Raw genomic sequence first — 22,987 nt, forward strand, 5'->3', positions numbered from 1 at the left:
AGTTTATACCCAGGCTACTTCTACCGGACTGGAGTGGCATATGAGGCCTTACCTAAACTTGTAGTTTGTTTTCTGCCCTCTTAGTCAATATGTCTTGACTGATATAACTTCAGTGCATAAGTTGGATATCTACATTCATAGATATGTCTGACTGTATTGCATATGTTTTTGTGCATCGGTAAATGTAGTGAAATATCTATGCACACACACCCATCCACACACCCCCAGAACATTCTCTTTTTAACGTTGAAATGTATACATAAATGAAATGACAATTGAACTCGTAAAGATATTTCTGAGTCAGGCGGAGGTCAGGATTGGGTAGGTAGCCTTCACAGATGTGGGTATCCCTAGACCGAACAAGGACATTTAGAATCAGTTTCACCTGTTTAGAATTCTGGTGACGTAGGAGGCGACATGTTGCAAACACACACTTCTAGAAAACAACTTTATTTCTTTCTTTCTCAGATGTCATGAATAGTCAACGTTTTCTTTGATGCCGTTTGTCTTTAAACACATGAAGACCCCACTTTGCCCCCCCCCCCCCCATCGCCGAAAACACACAAACGTTTTTTTTGCTTGATTTTGAACAAAAACAGATCTGTTCCGACTCGCTGTTCAGATGTCATCTGTCAGTTTGGACGGCCTCTGCAGGCAGCGCAGGGAGAAGACGTGGACCATGTGTGATTGGTGAATGAAGCACCAGTGAGAACTTGGGGTTGTACATAACGCGCCTACCAGTCGTAATTGTTGAACTTTTAAATGGGTTAAAATGCTGTACTGTATATGGAAGGGTTCAAGTGGTACCCTTCATTGTATGTTTACTGTATTCTTTGATATCTAAATGTTATGTACTGGAAAGGTCAAATATATTTCTAGAGCAAATTTGGATTTTATGCAAATTGTTGAAACTGTTTCCTGGAATTAACAGCAATAAATACAAAATGCCACAAAGCTGTTTGGAGTTTTGTTTAGTTGTACAAGCTGTCTAATCAGGGGCCTCACTCATAATGTAACCAAAAGTATGATTTTTCAGACTGCAAATTACATAACTTATTTGTAACAACTCTAATAACCTAACTTTGAGAAAAAGAAAAAAAAAAGATTGAAATGAAAATCCCCCAGTCTTTTACTGAAGATCCTTTTTATTCATTTCAGTAGAAACCCCTACTCTTACGAGACTGCAGATAGAAAACCAGAGAGTTGGACTAGCAGCAGGACTGGCTGGATGATCACAGGCAAACATAACTTCTCCTGGTAGGAGGGGGGGGGGGCATTGGAGAACACTAGTAAGAAGCTTAGCTTCCACTTTCTGACACATGGAAGGAAACCCCTTTTCACATTCTCTCTCCTTACATAAAAAGCATACAAGACAAAGATACTAATATGCACATATATTAAAACATATACACATACAAAAGCTCTGGAAGGGAGCGTAACAACAGTGTTTTCTCTGAGTAATGAAGTTTGAGCCCTCTTCACGTTCCAGAACCTCGCAGCACGTCGCCTGCTAAACGTCTCCGCAGCGTCGCGTGATCCGCTATCACAGCGTTGGAGTCGGCTTGCGGTTCTGGAGAAATGTTTCCCCTCCATGTTCTCCATCTGGACCTGGAGGGGAATGGAGTAACTCTGCGGACGTGGAAGTACACGGGAGGGAAAAGGGCACGTGGGCTATTTCAGGTGCCTATTGATCGTCTGTAATCTAAGCTGGTTGACGGAACCGCTCACATGAAGCGTGTCCCCAAACGCATCGGTTTCCCAGAATCCTTCTGTGTCAAAGACGGTCAAGTCCCACCCAGTTTCCCCTTCCTCCTGTTTGAACAGCTGGAAGGGACAAATGCTTTAGACTAGATGTATGTTCGATTCGCCTCAGTTCAACTGACGATGGCCAGCTAGTTAAGTAATCTGTTGATTGGAAAGTATCTGTGGTACGGATGAACTCAAATCAAGCCAACTACTGCTACAAACCACTGATTGCTACATTATACATAATGATAACATTGCAGATATTACTATATGGTGATTTCCGTTTAAAGGGCTTGAAGGAGAAGTTCAGTTCAGAGTTTCTGGGAACCACCATACAGAGCACAGTGTGCATCCAATCAACAGACCCCCTGGAGAGAAGATCACTCTCAGCTTTGAAGACAACTCCCTGATCCTAGGATCTGCGCTGACTGGATATTTAGCCGAACCAAGACAGAGATGAAGGAAGATAGCCACCAAGTCAGAGAGACTGTTAGAGAGCGGGTCACTGAACTACGCCAGACATAACACGACCACCATCTTTCTCTAACCCCACACAATCCTCTCTACGTCTACAGGGGTTGTTTCTGGCTATTTCAAAGAACATAAGAGTATATTAAATCGATATCCATGGACTGAAAATCCCCTTCAACGACTCACATGTGTGCTTGTTTTACATCACTCTCCCTAAGGATGTATAAAAAATGCATTGTTTTGTATTTCACATAAACCTGAGTTGCTCTACTGTCTGCATATGTTCAGTTCTGTGTCCTCGATTGCTACACACACTCAGCCGAGCACAGGCCGCCCGGTCTGGGTCAACCCTGGCCCAGACATGGCTATCATGGTGGGGGTCTGTCTTCAAGGGTGAAGGTCCCACATCTGTGCTTCCAGGAGCAGGGCCAGGACTCACCTCCCCCCCCTGCATCTTGACCTCCAGCACGAGGGCTTCCACCACTCTGACACCACGCCACCCAGCAGGGCTTACATGTTGCCAGGTAACCAGGCCATAAACCACCAGTTGCCTAGTGACAGAGCATTAAGTTAAAATTCCTATTCAGGGAACCTGACACTCAGAGGACAGGGGATCCCCATTCTCTGGTTGTGTTCTGGGTTTGGACAGAGAGGAATCATCCCTCTGTGTTTGCCAAGCCTCTTCCTCCAGACATGCTTGTGCAGCCCCTCTTTTAAAGCGTTAGATGGGGGCTATGGGTATGGAGGGGTTCCACTCCTTCTGAATTACAACTGGAGCTCTGCAGCATCTGACTGGCTACTGCCTCTAGCCGGGTGGAACTTTTGAAACTCGGCTGGGGCAACCTTGGATTGACTTTCTAGAGTCCTCCGGTGATGACCTCACCACTTCAGTCCCCGATCGATGACAGCATCACCTCAGTGGCTACATGTGTTGTTGACATACAGATTTACAGCTATAAGTGGTACATGGAAATAACAATATCGTCTTAAATGCATACAGCAGATGATCATATAATCTCTCAAAATGTTCCCAAAGGTTACATAACACATTCACGTTCCTGGCACAACTCTGTCCGTCCTAGAAGCAGTACTGATTGTCCAAAGCAGGATGGAGATACTTATGAGGACAGCCGTCTCCCTTCTGTTCACCCTGGTCCTGGAGAGCTACTTGGCTGGTCGGTGTCATTCTTTCCTCCAGCCCAGCACTGACACATTAACAAATCAGGTGTGTTAGAGATGGGCTGGACCCAAACCCTGCTCTCTCTCTCCCTTCAGCCCCTGCCCCGCCACCCCCCCCCCCCTCCCTCCCAGGACCAGAGTGGAGAAACACTGAGCAACAGGACAGGGGCAGGGGGGGAGGATTGGTGGTAATGGAATGGAGGTAAAAAGGGCAGGGAGGAGGGGGGGGGGGGGGGTCGCTGTGCTTCTATTTGGCGTTGGTGGTCCCAGGTGCTCCAGGGTCACCCTCGGGACCAGGAGGAGGGTTGACTGCGCCGCCGCCCCCCCCCTCCCCAGCAGGGGGTCAGAGGTCGGAGTCACCAGGGAAGAGGTTAAGGTCGTGAGGTCACAGGGCAGTGGAGGTAAGCTTCTTCACCCCCCTCCGCTGGGCCAGAGTGGAACAGCCCACAGGCTCCAGGACTGGTGGTACGTTCCTGTTTAGGGCGGAGTAGGTGGCTGCCATGGCACCCTGAGAGAAAGAGAGACAGAGAGAGAGACAGACAGAGAGAGGGGGGGGGAGAGAGGGGGGGAGTCAGCAGCTGATAGAACAACATCACAACACTTTTCAAGTTTCACCTGATGTGGAACAGAATCTCAACCCAACTGTGACATTCACTATCCGTAAGCTCTATGTCTCCAGGCAGCGGGAGCTAACGTAAACACAGCTACCTTGACCAGGTGGGGGGCGTCCTGTCTGTTGAGCGTGTATTTGGGCAGCTGGTCTCTGTGTGTCACCCAGGGGTGTCGGAGGACCTGGCCCGCAGTCAGCCTCTGGTGGGGGTCGACGTGCAGCATCTTAGACACCAGCTCCTGGAGGTCAGGGGGTCACCGGGAGGGCAAAGGTCAAACACACATCAACTGCAGGCATACGCATGTGTGTGTGTGTGTGTGCGTGTGTGTGCGTGTACCTTGGCCTCAGCTGAGACAGAGTTCCAGTAGCCTCCAGTCAGAGAGAACTTGCCACTGCCAATCCGAGCCAGGATCTCCTCTGGAGTGTCTTCTGGTCCGTTAGCGAAGGGAGTGAATCTGATGGGGGAGAGATGGAGAGACGGAGGGAGGGCAGAGAGAAGAGAGAGAGAGGTAGGGAGAGGACACAGAGTGAAGATGGAGGAGGACCCAGATATGAAGCCTGATAATAACAGTAATAATCAGTAGAGGAGAACAGGTGAATTAGCCTTCCACCCAGACAGCCAGACAGCAGACAGACAAGCACCAGACAGACAGGCACCAGACAGCCAGGCACCAGACAGACAGACACCAGACAGACAGACACCAGACAGCCAGGCACCAGACAGACAGACACCAGACAGACAGGCACCAGACAGACAGGCACCAGACAGCCAGACACCTACCCTGTCAGCATGGTGTAGAGTAGAACACCTAGACTCCAGATATCACAGGCTGCATCATAGCCCTGCTTCTTCAGTACCTGCACCACACACACACACACACACATACATTAGGTATCTTATAGCAACGCACCGGATGTATCTTGAAACACAGTGAGATTGTGAGATCAAATTAAATAGCAGGACTGACAAAGATTGACTGACAGGCAGACAGACAGGAAGACAGTAAGACAGGCAGGCAGACAGACAGACAGACAGACAGGCAGACAGGCAGGCAGACAAACCTACCTCCGGGGCTACAAAGTTAGCGGTGTAGCAGGGCGTCATGAGCAGGCCGTTCTCCGCCCTCAGCTGCTTGGCGAAGCCGAAGTCACAGATCCTGATGGACTCCGCGTTCCCGCTCTCGTCCACATACAGGATGTTACTGGGCTTCAAGTCTCTGTGCACCACCTGCAGACAGCACCCGTCACACGCTATCCACACACACAACACGGGGGGGGGGGGGGGGGGGGGACTGTCCCTTTAAGATGACGGTGGTCAACCCACACAAACTCACACACACAAACATACCCCTTGAATGTGGAGGTACTCCACAGTCTTGGTGATGGTGTAGAGGACGGCGCTGGCCTCTCTCTCGGAGAAGAACTTCTGCCTGAGGATCTTATCCAGCAGCTCCCCTCCCTTCAGCAGCTCTGTGACCAGATACACGGACCTGCCGTCGTCATACACCTGCGACACACAGGACAGTTACACACACACACGTGTATATCTAGACACACGTCTAGGTGTGTTCCAGGCACCCACGTGGACACGCGGACGCATACAGACACGCACACACGGGACGGCAACACTCACGTCCTTCAGGGTGATGACGTTGGGGTGCTGGCCGTATCTGAGCAGGATCTCCACCTCCTCCGCGGGGTCCCTCTTCACCTTGCTGATGATCTGAGGCCCCCGAGACAGAGCAGAGAGAAGTCAGGCTGGGGCCCGGGGGGGAGAGAGCGGGCAGGCTAGCGCTGACTGGCTGACTGGCTGGCTGGCTGGCTACCTACCTTGACGGCGAACTCCGTGCCTGTGCTTTTCTGGACGCAGCGCTTGCAGACGGAGTAGGAGCCGATCCCGATGTCCTCCTTGATCTCGTACGTGTCCGAGAACTGCGACGTGCTTCTGTGCAGCTGCTGAAGACACACACGCACACACACAGCTGAGTGACCATGCACAGCACGAGTCTGAGTAATACAACCGATTGAGAGTTTGTTCTGCATGAAGTGATGAAGTGTGTGTGTGTGTGTGTGTGCGTGTACCTGTACGATAGTGTTGGGTAGGGGTTGTGTCTCCTCTTCTGACGTTATGGCTACAAAGCTGAATCCCCTAAACAGCTGGTGGGCGTTGGCACTGGGAGGTACACCTGGGGAATCTGACACACACACACAGATTAGATGAGACAAGGAAATGGCTGAATGAATGTTTAGTGCGTGAATGTGTAGTGTGTATGTGTGTATGTATGTAGAGTGTGTGTATTAGCGGCTGGTACCTTTGGGTGTTTTGGCGGTGAACTCAGGGTCAAAGTAGAAGGTGTCGTCAGGTCGGCCTGTGGCAGGTTTGAACGGAGGGTGCAGCTCCCTGCGAAAGAGTTTCTGCACACAGACATCCCTAACCTTTACTACAGCCAATCAGAACACTGCACACACAGACATCCCTAACCTTTACTACAGCCAATCAGAACACTGCACACACAGACATCCCTAACCTTTACTACAGCCAATCAGAACACTGCACACACAGACATCCCTAACCTTCACTACAGCCAATCAGAACACTACACACACACTCACAGACTCACGCACTCACACACACACAAAAAACACACACACACTCACGTTCCAGTCGATGGTGTTGTAGAAGTGGTGCCTCTTGATCTCCTCTACTCCATCTGGTCCGGCTCCTGCAGAACCACAACCACAACTGTGAGAGCTGCTCTAGACTGCTCTAGTCTGAGAACAGGCCAGGGGCGAGTCTCCTGGGGTGTGTGTGTGTGTGTGTGTGTGTGTGTGTGTGTGTGTGTGTGTGTGTGTCTGAGGGGTACCTAGCCGGTTGGAAGGGTTCCGTTTGAAGAGGTTTCTCAGGAGACTCTGAGCTTCGGAACTCAGGAATTGTGGCATCCCCAACTTAGCCCTGACAGAAAAAGAGAGAGAGAGAGAGACAGACAGACAGACAGACAGAGAAAGGAAGGAAGGAAGGAAGGAAGGAAGAGAGAGAAAGGAAGAGAGAGAAAAGAAGAGAGAGATAGTCAGGAGAGAGACATAAAGAGAGAAAGAGAGTGAGTCAGGATAGAGACAGAGAGACAGAGGAGGAGGATGTCAAGGAAATAAAAGAGAATGTCATCCGGGGAGAAGGGGAAGATGAAAGAGCGTTGGAGCCTGGTGTTATTGCTGCAGTCATCAAATATCCATCTGTATTCAGTGTGGGTCTGGGCTGGGTGCATCTGTAACACTAGAGCAGCCGTATACAGTAACGCACAAACAGGAACCTAACTCAGCACTCAGGAGACACACACTCAGCAATGCAGGGAGAAAGGGAAAGACAGGGTGGGAGAGAAATAAAGAGAGGGAGACAGAGAGAGAGAGAGAGAGAGACACACAAGAGTGTGTTGGTGAAAAAAAAAAGTGAAATCCTCCTCCTTTCCCCAAGCTAGCTGACTAAGTGAGGGGTTTGTTTAGGTGTTAAACCTCCCCCTCTCTGCCCTCCCCCCCGCCTCCCATTCCTTTCTTTCTTATCTCCATTTCCCCTCTCTCTTCCATACAGCCGTCTGCACACTTTAGTCCATTTCCTTTATCCCTCCTTCACTCTGTCCATCCTCCCCTCTTGAGTGCTCTTCTCATAAGCCTTCTATTTCCCCGGGCCAGCCTCAGAGCACACTCAGCATTCACACACACACACACACACACACACACAAAAGGTTAGTAAAATAGCTCAACACTCCAGAAACTGACATGGGCCAAATGCTGTGGTCAAGTGGTTAGGGTCACTCACTTGAGGATCATGGTCATGGTCTCTTTCCGGTCCTTTCCTTGGAAGGGTAACGTTCCTGTCAGCATCTCAAACTGGGGGGGGGGAGACACAACACAGCACAGGCTCGCTCACCAGGTCACACCAGGAGAGACCCACCAGGAGAGACCCACCAGGAGAGACCCACCAGGAGAGACCCACCACAGCCCTGATCAGAGAGCTCGGGGGTTTCAACACTGAACGGTTTCCCGCTGGATACGTCTCTCCGAGGGCGGCTCGTCGACGAGAGAACGCGCGTCTGTCTTTTCCTTCAGACTTCAGACGTGCGCTCTCAACGGGCACGGCCAATCGGAACAGTCCATGTCGTACTGCAGCCCATGTAGCCATGCGACTAGAGCAACAGGAACGAGTCCTGACATTGACGTGCGAACGCACCAATTATGTCAAGAGGCTAAATGAGTCAGGGAGCGGAGCACAATGGAGACGAACGTCACCACGGTGAGTCAAACGGCCGAACAGCGATGACTGAACCACCCGACACGCACAGAGCAGCAGGAAACCCCACGAAGCACAGCACGACACAGCACCCGCCCCCTCACCATCAGCACGCCGTACGACCACCAATCAGCGCTGTGGGTGTGCCCTCTGCGGTTGACCACTTCGGGGGCCATGTACTCCACCGTCCCACAGAAGGAGTAGGCCTTGTTCTCGTGGTCTATAGACTCCTTACTGAGGCCGAAGTCTGCAACACACACACACACACGCACACAGGTAAGCATTTTTACCTGTAATAAAAGGAACTTTCACTTGTGAAACGATAGATCATTCTTCTCTCTCTTCTGTTTCTCCTTCTTTCCATCTCCCACACACACACACACACACACACACACACACACACACACACACACACACACACACAGGCTAATGTTACCCACCTGTCAGCTTAATGTGTCCTTCCTCATCTAGTAGAATGCTGAGGAGACAGAAATGCATTTAGAAAGAGATACCTTATTCCCACGAGGACAATACAATAGCGTCTGTATATGTGTGCATGTGTACGTGTGCTTTGTCACAATTCCGTTTCTGAAGGTGTGCTACGAGCGGGTTGTGTGTGCGTGTGATTTACTTCTCTGGTTTGAGATCCCTGTAGATGATCCCAAGGCTGTGCAGGTGGTCCAGTGCCAGAGCCAGCTCTGCCAGGTAGAACTTAACATCCTCCTCTGTGAACATCACCTACACAGAGAGAGAGAGAGAGAGAGAGAGAGAGAGAGAGAGAGAGAGAGAGAGAGAGAGAGAGAGAGAGAGTGAGTGAGGGAGAGAGATATAGATAGTCACACACCCACATGCACAAGCATGCTACTGTTATTAATATAGACATTTTTCACACGCACACAAACACTTCCTCCCAGACACATAGACACACCCACCACATGCACACCACACACACACCCCTACCTCTTTGGAGAGGCGTGTGAAGAGGTCTCCTCCTCTGAGGAAGTCCAGGATCAGGTAGAGTTTCCCCTCTGTCTGAAACGCTGGGGAGAGGAGAGAGAGGTCAGGAGGAGAGGAGAGAGAGGTCAGGAGGAGAGGAGAGAGAGGTCAGGAGAGAGAGGTCAGGAGGAGAGGAGAGGTCAGGAGGAGAAGAGAGAGAGGTCAGGAGGACAGTGATGTCAGGAGGAGAGGAGAGAGAGGTCAGGAGGAGAGAGTCAGGAGGAGAGGAGAGAGAGGTCAGTCGAAGAGGTTGACCCTTCAGGAGTCATGCGTTTCAATGTCCCACAGAATGATTAGGCCTTGTTCTCATGGAGAGAGAGCAGGAGAAGAGAGACAGCGGGGGAGAGAGGAGAGTTTCACCAGCTCGTGCGATCTGATCTGTTAGTGGGGGACTAATCCAAGCTGCTGGAAGTGAAGCTCTCTGCGAGTGGGCGTGGCAGTTGGAGGGCTCATGACATCACAGGTACGGCTGACTCACCATAGTGAAGCTTCACAATGAAGGGGTGGTTGACCTCCACCAGAATGTCCCGCTCCATCTTGGTCCTGACCCGGTCGCGCACTAAACACACACGGACGCACACGGACACAGTCAATGTGGCGTTTGGTCTTTTGTGTGTAGAGACACGCACACACAAAAACATGTTCCTTCTCTACTTGGTCCCCCCCCCCCCTCTCTCTCTCTCTCTGTCTGTTGTCTCCTCCGTCTCTCTATCTCTCTCTCTTGTCTATTCTCTCCTCCCTCTCTCTTGGCATGGAGGAGGCTGCCAGATGGCAGCGGATGAGTAATTGAATAAAAGAAGGAAAAGAACAAGCAGAAGAGAGGAATGGAATGAGGGATTCATTCCTACACACAGAGAGAGAGAGAGAGACTAGAGACAGCAAGCAAGAGAGACAGGGAAAGAGAGTGCAGGTGGAAGCATGACAGAAAGAGAGATAAAGGAGGAAGACCAGGGAAACAGAGAGGGTGGTGTTTGGCGCCTGACGTACTCTCCACGGCCACCAGGGGGCGCATACCCTGTGTTTCCCCCCAGCTCTGGGAGAAAAACGCTTCAGGTAACTGATCCAGGTTTAGCCTCCTTAAGCTGTAACCCTCAGGCCCCTGGAATCAAACGAGTCAAACGAACCAAACAGATCTCTCTGCCCCTTCCTCCCACTCGCCCCCCCGCGTTGCTGCTGGCGGTACCTTTCAGCGTGGCTTTCTTCAGCACCTTCATGGCGTACAGCTGGCCCGCGTCCGGCCCTGTGGTCTTCTTCACCAGGAACACCTACAGGGTCGTGAAGGCAGAGAGAGAGAGAGATGAGCGTGGCCCGGTTCAAAAGCCAAGAGAGACTTTGGTGACCTGGCTGAGGTATTTTGGCGAGCGCGTCAGGTGAGCTCGTCGCGGTCGTCACGGCGTCAAAGATGAAAGGAGAGGATGTTTTAGCGTCCATTCATAAACATGATCACACCCTGCCGACGGGCGGAGGGCCCTCAGGCTGCGGTTGCTATAGCGACCGGGTGTTTAGACGCTGTCGCCGGTGAAATTGACAAGCGATTTGGAGTGGAAACTGCTGCAGATGACTAAACATGTGTTACACAGTGACTCACACACACAGTGACACACACACACACACACACACATTACCTTGCCGAAAGAGCCTTGACCGAGCACCTTGCGTAGCTCGAACTGTCGAGGGTCGCCCTTCTCTGAACCCTCCTTCACATGGTGGGTGATACTGATCTCCTTCACTGCCACCTCCTCCTGGAACACACAAACACACACACACTCTTTAATACGCATATCACCGCAATCCACGGGCTACGGTTGATTAAGGCAGGTGTGTGTGTGTGTTGGGGGAAGTTGGGAGGTGTGGGGAAGGATTCCATTGGTCCCGTTTTGCTGCTGTAGACAAATAAGAAAACGATGACCTATAATACCAGCGACAGCACTGTCGTGAGCCAAACTCCTGCTTGCGTAAACTGATTACGGCCTCTCAAGGGAAATCCTGCCGAAGCTTTCTAAAGAGGACTTAACGTCCCTGACCGGACGCATCGCCGCACCTTCAACAGTTCACCTCAGGGGCTGAGCTCCAAATCGGCCACTCAACTCAATCAACCCAATCTTACGAAAACACGGCTAGGGGTCACATGCTGGCACGCCGCCAATCAGCACGGCTCACCTCCTCTCTCCGAGCTTTCACGTAGCTCAGCCCACAGACAGAGGCTCTCGTACAACAAGCCCGTGAGTCACCCGGCCTCATCATTGTGAAGTCCAACTCCAGCCGGCAGAGTTTGCAGGAGTCAGTCTCGGGCCCACGCAGTCGTCATGGTCCCTCCTGCTGCCTCCTGCTGACTCATGACATCACACTGCGCGAGCGCGTGCCCGAGGAACTTTCCTCCTCTCTCTCCTCCTCTCTCAAAACGGCCCCTTCTTCCTCCCCCCAGCCCACTTCTAGTCTAGAAACGGAGACTAGAAAACCTCAATAGGATGAACCGAGTATCCTGCGCCTCCGTACCTGTGGTTGCCTGGGCAGGGCTGTGTCCGTGGCAGCGTGCCCCAGTGCATTCTGGGTCCTGTAGTTCTGGCTGTGTGCTGCCAGCATGTTGACCCGGGCCGAGGAGAGAAGGCCACTAACAGATATGATCCTCTGCAGTCTCTGAGCCTCCCTCTACAGCAACACTGACGCCCTCTCATGCAGGATATGATGTCTCTCGCTCTCCCTCCCTTCCAGGCCTCTCACTCTTTCTATCTTTATTCATCTTTCTCACCTTTTCTCTATCTCGCCCCATGTTTCTCACAGGGATTTCTAACCTTTTTTGTCACTCTTAAGTACACCTCGCTCTCTGTGCTCTCTCAGTAGGGGCAAAAAGACACAGAGAGAGAGAAACAGAGAGAGAAAGAGAGAAAGAGAGAGACAGAGAGAGGGAGAGAGAGAGGTGAACAGAGGGAAGCAGCTGTGTCCCTGTAGTTGTTCCCGCTGGTGCCCTCTCCTTCTCTACCTCTCCCTGCTCCTCTCTTTCCTCTGGCTCCTCTCGTTCTCTCTGCATCTTATCAACACCAAGCGCGGCACCCCACACCTCGACATGCAAATGAGTCCCACTGCCATGTTCTGACAGAGAAGCTCTGAAGTAGGAAGAAGATGAACATGCATTTGGCCGTTCACAGCACAGCCTACCTGCGGTTCGAAAACGTTTTGACGTATTTAAAATATTCACGTCGGCTGAGGTTTGTTTTGGTGCGTCTGCATTTCCATTCGAGCAATTTGTGTGCGTGTGTGAGGGTGCGGGTATGTCTGCATGTTCATAAATGTCTGTGTGCTTGTGTGTGTGTGTGTGTGCGCGTGCGTGCGTGCGTGTGTGTGAGATAGAGAGAGTCACAGCAGAGCACAGATGGAGGATCAGAGAGAGGCGACAGGATGCTCATCTAGCACCTCTTAATCACAGGATTAAAACTGCAGAGCCCAACACCTGCCCTTACACACACACACACACACACACACAATGCTTCCACGCTGCACACATCCTCTACACTATGCTGTCTGTCTCTGCCACACACAGTTTAACCCTGGGTGGACTATGTCGGTTTAGGGTGGTGACGCCTGCTATAGGTCATAGGTCACAGAGAGACACAGGTCACATGACCACCCGTATTGTGGAACTGACACAGGAAGGCTCTTCTCTGTTTCAGCAGAATTCAATGGACATTTTGGGGATGAAAGAACATATGCTCAGAAAAGAGCAACAACAACCACACAATCCTGATTAACACCAGAATATGCACTGCTTTTCAAACAGCTGAGTTCAAATGATTGCGTTTGTCTCGAATCCTTTTGTAGATTGAAACATTTGCAGGGAGGCGGTTTCTCTCTAAGGTCGGCAGAGTTGTGAGGAAGTGTTCTACTTCCTCTTGTGTACGAAATTAGAATTCTCTCCGTACGTCTCTCTCTCTCTCTCTCTCTCTCTCACAAACACACACTCGCGCACGTTGTTTCTGCTGAGCAGCACCGAGTCCTCCCTGCTCTCTATAACTCAATCCGTCCTCCCGGTCCACCCTAACTGCACGGGCTCATTTGGATAATTAAAGTAATGAAGCGTCCCTAAGGAATCAGATCAAATCAAGCACACATCCATAGAACGAGATATAAATGCCTCTGTGCCTACAACACACACACGCACACACACACGATAACCGAGAATACTCGAGCATTACAGGCCAGGCCACCATAGCTACACCATAGCTACATGACCAGTCTTCCTCACATAACACCCACGAGCCAATCTTAGCCACGATATGGTTCTTTACGCCGTTCTCTGTGTAGCATCGACATAGTCCTACAGCTGGCGTTTTAGTACACCTACAACATATAGGCATAAACTGTATATACATATAGATGTACATCCCTCCCACACTCCCACCCTCGGCCGGCTAAGACCAGTGTTAGTCCACGTCAGCCCTAGCCACTGCCAGCTGATGCTGTAACCCAACCCCCGTACTCACAGCCCTGCCGGGAACCGGCTGGCCCCGGTAGACCCCCCCGGTAAACAACACCGACTGCGGCTGCCGAAGGCCGGTCCCAGGAGAGAGGCCGGTCCCGGGAGAGAGGCCGGGCCCGGGAGGGAGGCCGGGCCGCGGGCCGGTAGCGTCCAGGACGCGCTGGGCGCCGGCGAACATCCGTCTGAGGGCCTTCAGCCTGGTCCTCAAGCCCCGGAGCAGACACATCACACCCAGACACAGCTCTCCTGGGTCTGGCATCTCCACCAGGAGCAAAACACTGGGTGGGTGTGTGTGTGTGTGGGTGCGTGTGTGTGTGATCGCGCTGGAGAGAGAGAGGAGGGAATAGGAAGAGGCTAGGTGAGGTTAGCGTGTGCTCTGATGTGAGCTTGCCTGTCTGACGGTGAACGAGTGTGACTGAGAGTGTCCGAATGTGTGAGGGTGTGTGAGGGTGGACGGTATGAAGGCAGGGATGTCGAGTGTGTGTGTCACTGTGTGGGGGATGCCCAACAGGGGGGGGGGGGGGAGTGGAGTGTCAGATCCAAATTGGGATTCCCCCTAAAGCCCACCTTAACCTCCCACCCAATATTTCCATCATGTGACCTGGAGATCCCCCTCCCCCCCGCCCCACACTCACACCAATCCCTGACTGCCACATACTTGAAAACACAAGGCACACACACATTCATGCTTGACCACCATGTACATGAAGATTCCATGCACACACACACACTGTGCGGCAGGATGTGGGGCCTTTCCTGGGCTTAAAGACACCTGTTGTCCAAGGACTATCACCTTCCCTTATGCTCCATACACTCCACTAATTGTCCCTAGGCAACAAGAACAAGGTGTCCAAAGTCTAGCTCCATCACTGAATAGGCTAAATGTGGGCATTTGGTATTAGAAATGTGTGAGTCAGGTTGAGATGCAGATCACAGCATCATCATATCTGTCTTTATTTGACATAGCGCGGGAGCAGTGTGGGGTTAGAGCTGCTGTAGCATCAGGTGCTCAGGGCCAGATAAGGAGTTTTGGACGCAACCTGAGGAAGTCATTTTGTTCTGTTGCTAGAAGTTTGAACATTGCCTCAGATAAGAATAGTGGTGCGTTAATAGCTGTAGGAAAGCTCTTTTAAGCCTGTCTCCCTGTATGTGTGAGTGTGTGTGTGTGTGTGCGTGTGTGCGTGAGTGTAAAGCTAGTGTGACTGGAGTTACCATGGATTGAGAGAGGAATTCTAAGCAATCTATGTCCCTAAGCCACTTATGCAACACAATTAGCTACACACACACACCAGTGGTAGAGGGGCCTAATTGAGGTACATCTTTGGTTTCATCAGGTTAGCTGCATTAAACAACACATCCGCTAAACCTGAGGACACCAGATAAGGTATCAAACACACACACAGGCATCCTTGGGTAACTGGGAACAATTCCCAAACCCCGCAACCCATCAAACATACTGGCCTCCTGTTCATGCAAATGCAGTTGCTCACTGATGACATCACAAGGCGGAGAGAGAGAGAGTCACCTGTGAGGTTCTAGAATAGAACTCTAATGATACAGTTCTTAAAACACCCCCCAGGTGATGGAGACAGATTGTGTAGGGGGGAGAGAGAGAGAGAGAGAGAGAGAGAGAGAGAGAGAGAGAGAGAGAGAGAGAGAGAGAGAGAGAGAGAGAGAGAGAGAGAGAGAGAGAGAGAGAGAGAGAGAGAGAGAGAGAGAGAAGAGAAAGAGAGAGAGAGAGAGAGAGAGAGAGTAAGGGAGAAGTAGAGAGGGTGTGGGTCATTGTCACAGAAGCAGCTGGTACCCCCACTGACATAGTCATTAATCGCAAGGGACTAAGTAATAGAAACTAGATAGAGAGAGAGAGAGAGAGAGAATTAAGTATGGATGAGGAGAAGCAGGGAGAGGACGACATCATTTATTTAACAACTGGCAAGTTGACTCCTCAATCACGGCTCTGCTCTGTGTGTCTGCACACATGCCCACACACAGACACACACCTTAACCCATCTTTCAGCTGGATCTCGAGTGGGTATGGATAGTGGTTAGCCAGCCTCTCTAGGAGAGCGCAAACAGCCTTTTCAGAAAGGAACGGGGCCACACTCCCATGCCATGATGGAGCGGCCCCGTTCCAATAGTGACCTCATCTACCTGGCCTTGTCCTTAGAAGAAGCACCTTCCTTCCTTCCCATGGACTTCTGCTTCTAGACTGTACATACTGTACTTTCACAGGACGTCTGGGACGGGAGGAGAGAGAGGGGGATGAGGGGAGAGAGGCAGACAGGACAGAGAGTGGGAACAGGGATCAGACAGGTTTATTACCATGCCAACGACACTGCGAGAACTTTGTCATCATGCTACAAAGCGGGATCCCCACACACACCCCGCCATGTTGTGTATGGAGACACTGCCTCTATTGTTTCTCATTCTGATCTCTCTCTCTCTCCCTCTCTCCCTCTCTCTCTTCCTGTCCCTCGTTAGGAAAATCAAAGTGCTTCATCTTTTGCCAACAGCGCCTCTCAGATCAGGGAAAAGCACCCTCTTAATTACATCTTTCTCTCTCCTCTCTCTCCTGTCTCTCTCCTCTCTCTCCTCTCTCTCTCTCACTCACACACACAGCCATGGCATACTTGCTGTAGTCTTCGGAGGAATTTGCTTGCTCTCTCGTGTGTCTGCCAGCGAGGAACATGTTGAATGATTGCTCTCTCTCTCTCTCTCTCTCTTTCTCTCTCTCTCTCGTCTCTCCACCCCGCTCTCCTTCAACAAACGTCTCACCAGGAATGTTTCACTCCCTTGCCAATGCAAAGCAACAGCCCAGCCTGATACTGCGTCACGGAGAGCGATTCCATCTGAATAATACATCCACTGACTGTAGAGGACTGTCCCAGTGTGGTGCGTGTGTGTCTGTGCGTGTGCGCGGCCTACCCGCGTGTTGTTGTGTCTGATCCGCAGCAGAAGCATCTTCAACATGATCCTCTCCTCACATGACACACACACACTCAGAACCACTCCGGCTGGACAGAGGACGGACTGAGCGGACTCTCTCTCTCTCTCTCTCACACACACACACACACACACACAGAAGGAAGGCCTGCCCAGGAAGGCCCTCCAGCTGCTGGTCATCTCAGTGATTAAAGCATGTCCTGTCCTTGTTTCCTTGGCAACAACATCTGTACAGGAAGAGACACATCTGTCCGCGGGGTCCCCCTTCCTCACACACACACACACACAGTGTTGGGGTTTTTTGGGGTCTAAAAAGACAAACAGGACCTAAACATATATGTCGACACTATGTATGCAACATTTTGAGTGTGTTGTTATTAGTGCCTACACGTTTGACGGCCGTGTGTGTGTGTGTGTATGTGTTGCCCTTTTGTGGGAGCAGGGCAGCTGGTGGTTTCCTGTCTGAGTGGAGGTTAACTTCCTGTCCTCTAGAGCTGCTGACTGAACAGAAACATATCCTCCCCGAGTCACCATGACAACGGAAGGTGTGTGTTCTCACACAGCGACAGGATGGACGAGAGTCACTTCTACTCACAGTCACTCTCAAGAGACAATCGTAGTTAAGGTGTCAGGTCTACTCATAGTTCCGAGGTTTAATGGCTTTTGATTGGTTTTGTGGCCATGCAAAAGTTGTCTTTGGTTAGAAAGTGGACAGGAAGATAATGAGATCTTGGATCAATGCATTCCAATACTACAAAACCAAGTTTTTTCCAATACTTGGTAAAAACCTGACCACAGAGTCTATGGGTGTGGATTTTGTTTGTTCTACAGCCTGTCACTTCCACTCTCCCCCTCCCCAGTCCTCCCTCCCTCCCCAGTCCTCCCTCCCCAGTCCTCCCTCCCTCCCCAGTCCTCCCTCCCTCCCTAGTCCTCTCCCTCCCCAGTCCTCCCTCCCTCCCCAGTCCTCCCTCCCTCCCCAGTCCTCCCTCCCTCCCCAGTCCTCCCTCCCCAGTCCTCTCCCTCCCTCCCCAGTCCTCCCTCCCTCCCCAGTCCTCCCTCCCTCCCCAGTCCTCCCTCCCCAGTCCTCCCTCCCCAGTCCTCTCTCTCTTTCCTATCCCTCCCACTCTTCTTCTGCTCTCTTGAACAATGTTCAAGGGAAGGGAGGGAAACTCCCCGACAATCCTCTCAGTGTGTCCGTGTGCGTGTGTGAGCGAGTGAGTTTGTGATGTAAGGGATGATGTACGGTGTGGTTGTTCTTGGAGTGTGTTCCGTTCAGGAAGAGCGGCGCCCCTGATACAGGGATTACATCACCGCTGTGTGACCTCACAATACCAATCCCACAATGCCTCACTCACGCAGGGGCTGAGAGCCAGCCCCAGAGAGCTCCACTCTAAACACATAAACACACTCCATCACCACCCTCGGACAGTGAGCCAGTCCAATGACCCTGTCCCATGTTATAACACTAGAGGAATGTACCAACTCATCCTGAGAACACACAGCGGGGGGGGGGGGGGGGGGGTATATTTCCTTTTTTCTTTCTGTACATCTCTGTCACAAGCTCCCCCCTCGACCCATTACTCCTCTCTCTCAACTCTCATGTCTCCAACAATCAATATTTGGTGTGTGACTGTGAATGTGTGTGTGTGCGCGTGCGTGTGTTCATAAGCAACCAGAGCTTTGTCTACCTGTGATATTCTAATTCAATCAATTCATCAGACTCAAACGCATCAAGCAACAGACATTAAACACAGACAGATACACACGACACCTCCACAGCCCATTACACACACACACACACACACAGCGAGCCCAGTTTACCGTTGAGCAGTTGACCTTTGACAATAACAAGCTTAGAGCCGGTTTTCCTATCCTCTCCACGTTGCCCTGGGTTACACCTACTCCGACCTTTCGCAGTAACAGCGTCTACAAGCGGTCAAGCAGCGAGGAGGAGGAAGGGGGGTGTTAGGAATGTCTAGTCCCAGACACTCACACCTGAGTGTTGAGAATGTGTGTGTGAGTGCGTGTGTGCACCGCACATGTATGCAAGTGTGTGGGCGTTGGAAGAAGGCAGAGAAAGTCAGTCCAGATGGCCAGAGAAGATTAAATACCATGTGCCAGTGAGCGCTGGAGAGCCAATCCCTCTCTATGTCTCTCTCTCACACACACAGACAAGGCAACAGGGGGCACTGCAGTACGAGAGAGAGAGAGAGAGAGAGAGAGAGAGAGAGAGAGAGAGAGAGAGAGAGAGAGAGAGAGAGAGAGAGAGAGAGAGACCAAGAGAGACAAGTAGAGAGAACAATAAAGAGAGAGAGACTCTGTATCAGATGACCTATCTCATCTTGGAGCCCAAACATGATCCATTTACGTGCACACACACACACTCACACACACACACAGTCTGTGTAGAAGGCCAGAGGCCGAAGGCAGACAGGAGCAGATGTTGCTGGATCCCTCAGAGACATGAGATGTTGCTAACTCCGTTTGGAAACCCTTTTACGCTCCAATGGCGAGGGAGGGGGGGGGGGGGGGGGGGGAATCGCATTTGCGTGTGCACTCGCATATGGATGCTTGTGTTACGTGTGTGTGTGTGTCTAGATGTGTGTGTTGGGCAACCTTGGCAATATGACGATGAGCAACAGCAGCCTCATTACCTCAGTTAAACCTGCAAACCCCACACCCCCTCTCTCACACACACACACCCTCCAGCCAGGCAGAACAGTCCAGTCCAGTCACTAACACCTTCTGCTTGAGCCGCACCGAGTCCTCCCTCACCCCCATGCCGTTGAGGGCCGGCCACGCAGCCAGTTGGGTTGTGATGTCACACATGACGTCTAAAGTGACGAGAGACAGCTTCTTGTTGCTTCTGGTTGGTGTTGTTTTAGAATATGGAATGCTGTCAGGTTGCATACAGGTAGTGTGTTTTTGTGTGTGTGTGCGCGCGCGCGTGCGTGTAGAACAAAGGTAGACTCGGGGGATATGGTTAATGACTGTTCAGCCTTTTCCAGACAGCAGATCTATAAGCCATCTCCTCTGCATTTAAAAATCAATACGAGCATCTGCCCCAGCAAAAGACAAGAGTAGGGAGAGGAAAGACACACACAGACACACACACACTTAAACAGAACACATCTAAACTAAGTGGGGAAGCTATAACTATACAGATCAGTGCTTCTAATCCTATTCCTGGAGAACCGCCATGGTTCCAACTTAGCTGTTTACAACCACATAACCTGCTGTGGCCATGCTATATTTATCAGTTACGCCAGTGACCCAATGCTGGGCTGGAACTAAAGACTGTATCCCGACAGAACCAGGTCCACTGGCCCAACAAATGCAAAAATCCTGTTGGTTGCCAGATTCTCTACATCCCCCTTCCGGGTAGCCAGGTTGGAGAGCATCGGACTCCCACGACACAGTAGGCCATCAGTGATGAAGTCAGATCGATTGAGTCATCCATAGGACCATGTAGGACCATGTGTACACACATATGCTGGACACCACTCATCAATAGCCATTAGAGCACATCCCAGCCTTTGACGACAGCACACTCTCTCCATCTTTTTCTCTAAATCTCTATCCGTCACAGAGAGAAAGAGAGACAGACAGAGAAAAAGAGGGAGAGAGAGAGGAAAGAGAGGCAGAGACAGAGAGAAAGGGACAGGGAAAGAGAGAGAGAGAAGAGAGGTAAAGAGAGAAGCAGATATATATATATATAAATAAGAGAGAGAGAGAGAGAGAGAGAGAGAGAGAGAGAGAGAGAGAGAGAGAGAGAGAGAGAGAGAGAGAGAGAGTAGACTTACATTACAGGACAGGGAGTCATCCTCCCCTACAGAATCCTCCAGGACATGGCGATGAGCATCCTGCAGAGCACAGAAGACAGAGCACAACATGTAAATACTCCACACACACCCGCAGTGTGGTCATGCTGCCATCATGGGGTTATAATCAAGACTGTCATGTCACTCTGGGTTCAAAGCCACAGCAGGTTTGAGCCACCAGACCGAGTAAGTGGCGCTGCTCTGGGTCTAGTAACCCCACATCATGTCGCTCAGTCCCAGCATGAACCAGGACCCAAGGTCACTCCACAACAGACACGCCGCGTGGCAGCTTGCTGTTGCCTTTCTCCCCTCCACCATACCTCATCACAGTAAACGCCAAAGATTAGTACAATAGAGAATCCAATCCGGCTTGGTGTGCTACGCACCTGTTATTAATGATAGGCTGTCTGCAGACTTTAGACAGTTCTAATGACGATTATTGTTACTTTGCGGGGCTGGCCCAGGACACAGTTAAGCCAGAAAAGCATGTTGTGAGATGATTGAAGGATGAGCTGGAGAGGAGGGGAGACGGGGACAGGGCAGGAATGAAAGATGGAAAACGGAGGGATGAGAGGAGCCAATGATAGAGCACGGAATGAGAGGGCAGACGGAGGTGGATTGAGAATTACCAGGATAGTGATATACGAGTGGTACGGAGGGACAGGGAGGAGAAATGGATAGATGGTTAGAAAAGCAACAGAGGGGGGGGAGGAGGGAGGGAGGTCACACTCTTGTCTAACATTAAAGAGCTGTTCCTGTGGAACCTTGAATAAAGCTCTTGGAGAGTGGAGTGCACGCATGCACGAGCGAATACACATAGATGTTGGTTACACGTACTGAGAACTGTTTGACAATTTTCCACTCCGATGCAGCCTTTGTATGGTTTGTGTGTGCGTGTTGTGCAATGGATTAAGGCTCATGTGTTCATAACCCTCACCACTTTGCCTTTCCAAATATTTCACAACATCCTTTTTTGTGTGTGTGTTTTTGCAGCCTGGAAACTGTTATCTGACAGGTTCTTAGAACTCATGTTCCTTCTTACCCCTCCCCTCAGACACACACACACACAACCAGACCCAAACAGGTGTGTGAAGGGCCACAGGTACGACAGCCAGGAACAGGACTCCTCAATTGACTGACTCCTCATGGTGGATTAAGTTCTAAAAACTTGTGTGATGAGCCTACACAAGCGGACGGCTGAAGTCGCTCCTCTCTAAACACTACAGAAACTAAATACAGGAAACCGCACGCACCAAGCTCATCCTGTGGCCACCAGGCAGCCTAAGCCAGTGACCCCAACCCCTTGCTTTAGCTAGCTTCTGGCTACCTTTTCAAATCAGAGTCGGATACAATGTTGATCACACCAAAGCTGAAAGGCCGAAATAAACAGGCCTTCTAAAAATCCCCTTGGCCCGTGAAAAAAAGAAAGCACAATTTCCCAGCCCCAAAAAAGATTTATGAATCACAGAACTGAACATTCTGTGAATAGTCTTTGAACTAAGTAAAGCATTGTAGTCGTTCGGACGTTCGGCTATATTGCTGCCCTACTTTACAATAGCCTATCGATGTGGGTTTGATACCGGCAGCGATAAAGTGACAGTGTTTTGTAAGCTGCTGTACAGAGCAGTAGAGTCTCTCTCTCACACACACACACACACACACACACACGCACACTACACTCTCTCGCTCTCTCCCTCTCTCTCTCTCTTTCTCTCAAACACACACACGTACACAGACACACTCACCTCACTCGCCCTCCCCAATGCCATCTTCTGCCAAGGATCTGCCAACTGTGCCAGCGGCATCTTCGCAGCTCCGAGTTGTCCCTGTTACACTCTGATTCTGGTCTAGTATTTCAGACACAGGCAACAGCGAACAGTTATAAACAGCAACCGCCCCTTCCTTTAAAACACTGTCTAAACATGAAAACGCGCCGGATGGAACGCCTTTTCGGAAACTCTCTACTTTCGCCCTTGTGTGTAGTAGAGACGACCGTATCGACTGTCGTCCCCTCTCTCTCTCACACACACACACTCTCCCCTCTCTCTCTATTTCTCTCTGCCTCGCTCGCTCTCTCACTTCCGTTATTTCCCAATATGGCGTCGGGTGTCGGCTTACCTGTCTGTCAGAGGGTTGAGTCACGCCTGCGTCATTGTAGGGGCGTACTCTTCAGAACACGACAGCATGCGGGCAGGTGAGAGTTCAGAGCAAGGCCATAAAATGCCAATAGGAATGTCAAAGCAGATATTCATACATTTTGATGAGCAATCTGAAACTATTAGTTAATGTATTGAGACATTCATTGTCCAGTACATTACTTGGTCAGTCTTCTTTTCGCTTCCGGCCACTGACTGGGATAGTTTCATCACCTTGGATAGGCTACTATACACACGTTAGGTGATGTTACCACATTTTCAGGGTGTCGTGGAAAACACCACCAGGTGAATATCTAGCGTCGCCTTATC

General features: G+C 50.8%; 1 protein-coding gene across 3 annotated transcripts; it reads right to left on the reverse strand.

The window, feature by feature from the left end:
- Positions 1-956: 956 nt before the first annotated feature.
- Positions 957-22,552, reverse strand: LOC136958060 (ribosomal protein S6 kinase alpha-3). 3 transcript variants are annotated; one of them, XM_067252293.1, is made up of 22 exons: positions 22,268-22,552; positions 20,505-20,564; positions 10,910-11,026; positions 10,468-10,549; positions 9,763-9,843; positions 9,249-9,328; positions 8,920-9,026; positions 8,729-8,766; positions 8,393-8,535; positions 7,818-7,888; positions 6,871-6,959; positions 6,665-6,729; positions 6,319-6,421; positions 6,089-6,201; positions 5,837-5,959; positions 5,640-5,729; positions 5,355-5,513; positions 5,073-5,234; positions 4,788-4,864; positions 4,344-4,461; positions 4,105-4,245; positions 957-3,904 (listed from the first exon to the last, which is right to left on the reverse strand). In XM_067252293.1, the coding sequence occupies exons 1-22, from the start codon at positions 22,325-22,327 to the stop codon at positions 3,782-3,784; spliced, it is 2,202 nt and encodes a 733-aa protein (XP_067108394.1). In that variant the 5' UTR covers positions 22,328-22,552; the 3' UTR covers positions 957-3,781. The 3 variants fall into 3 exon arrangements, with proteins under 3 accessions (XP_067108394.1, XP_067108393.1, XP_067108392.1); XM_067252292.1 differs by having other exon boundaries at positions 5,837-5,962; XM_067252291.1 differs by having other exon boundaries at positions 5,837-6,013.
- Between the last annotated feature and the right edge of the window lie 435 nt (positions 22,553-22,987).

Source organism: Osmerus mordax, chromosome 15 (genome assembly GCF_038355195.1).
Source record: "Osmerus mordax isolate fOsmMor3 chromosome 15, fOsmMor3.pri, whole genome shotgun sequence".
Lineage (NCBI taxonomy): Eukaryota > Metazoa > Chordata > Actinopteri > Osmeriformes > Osmeridae > Osmerus > Osmerus mordax.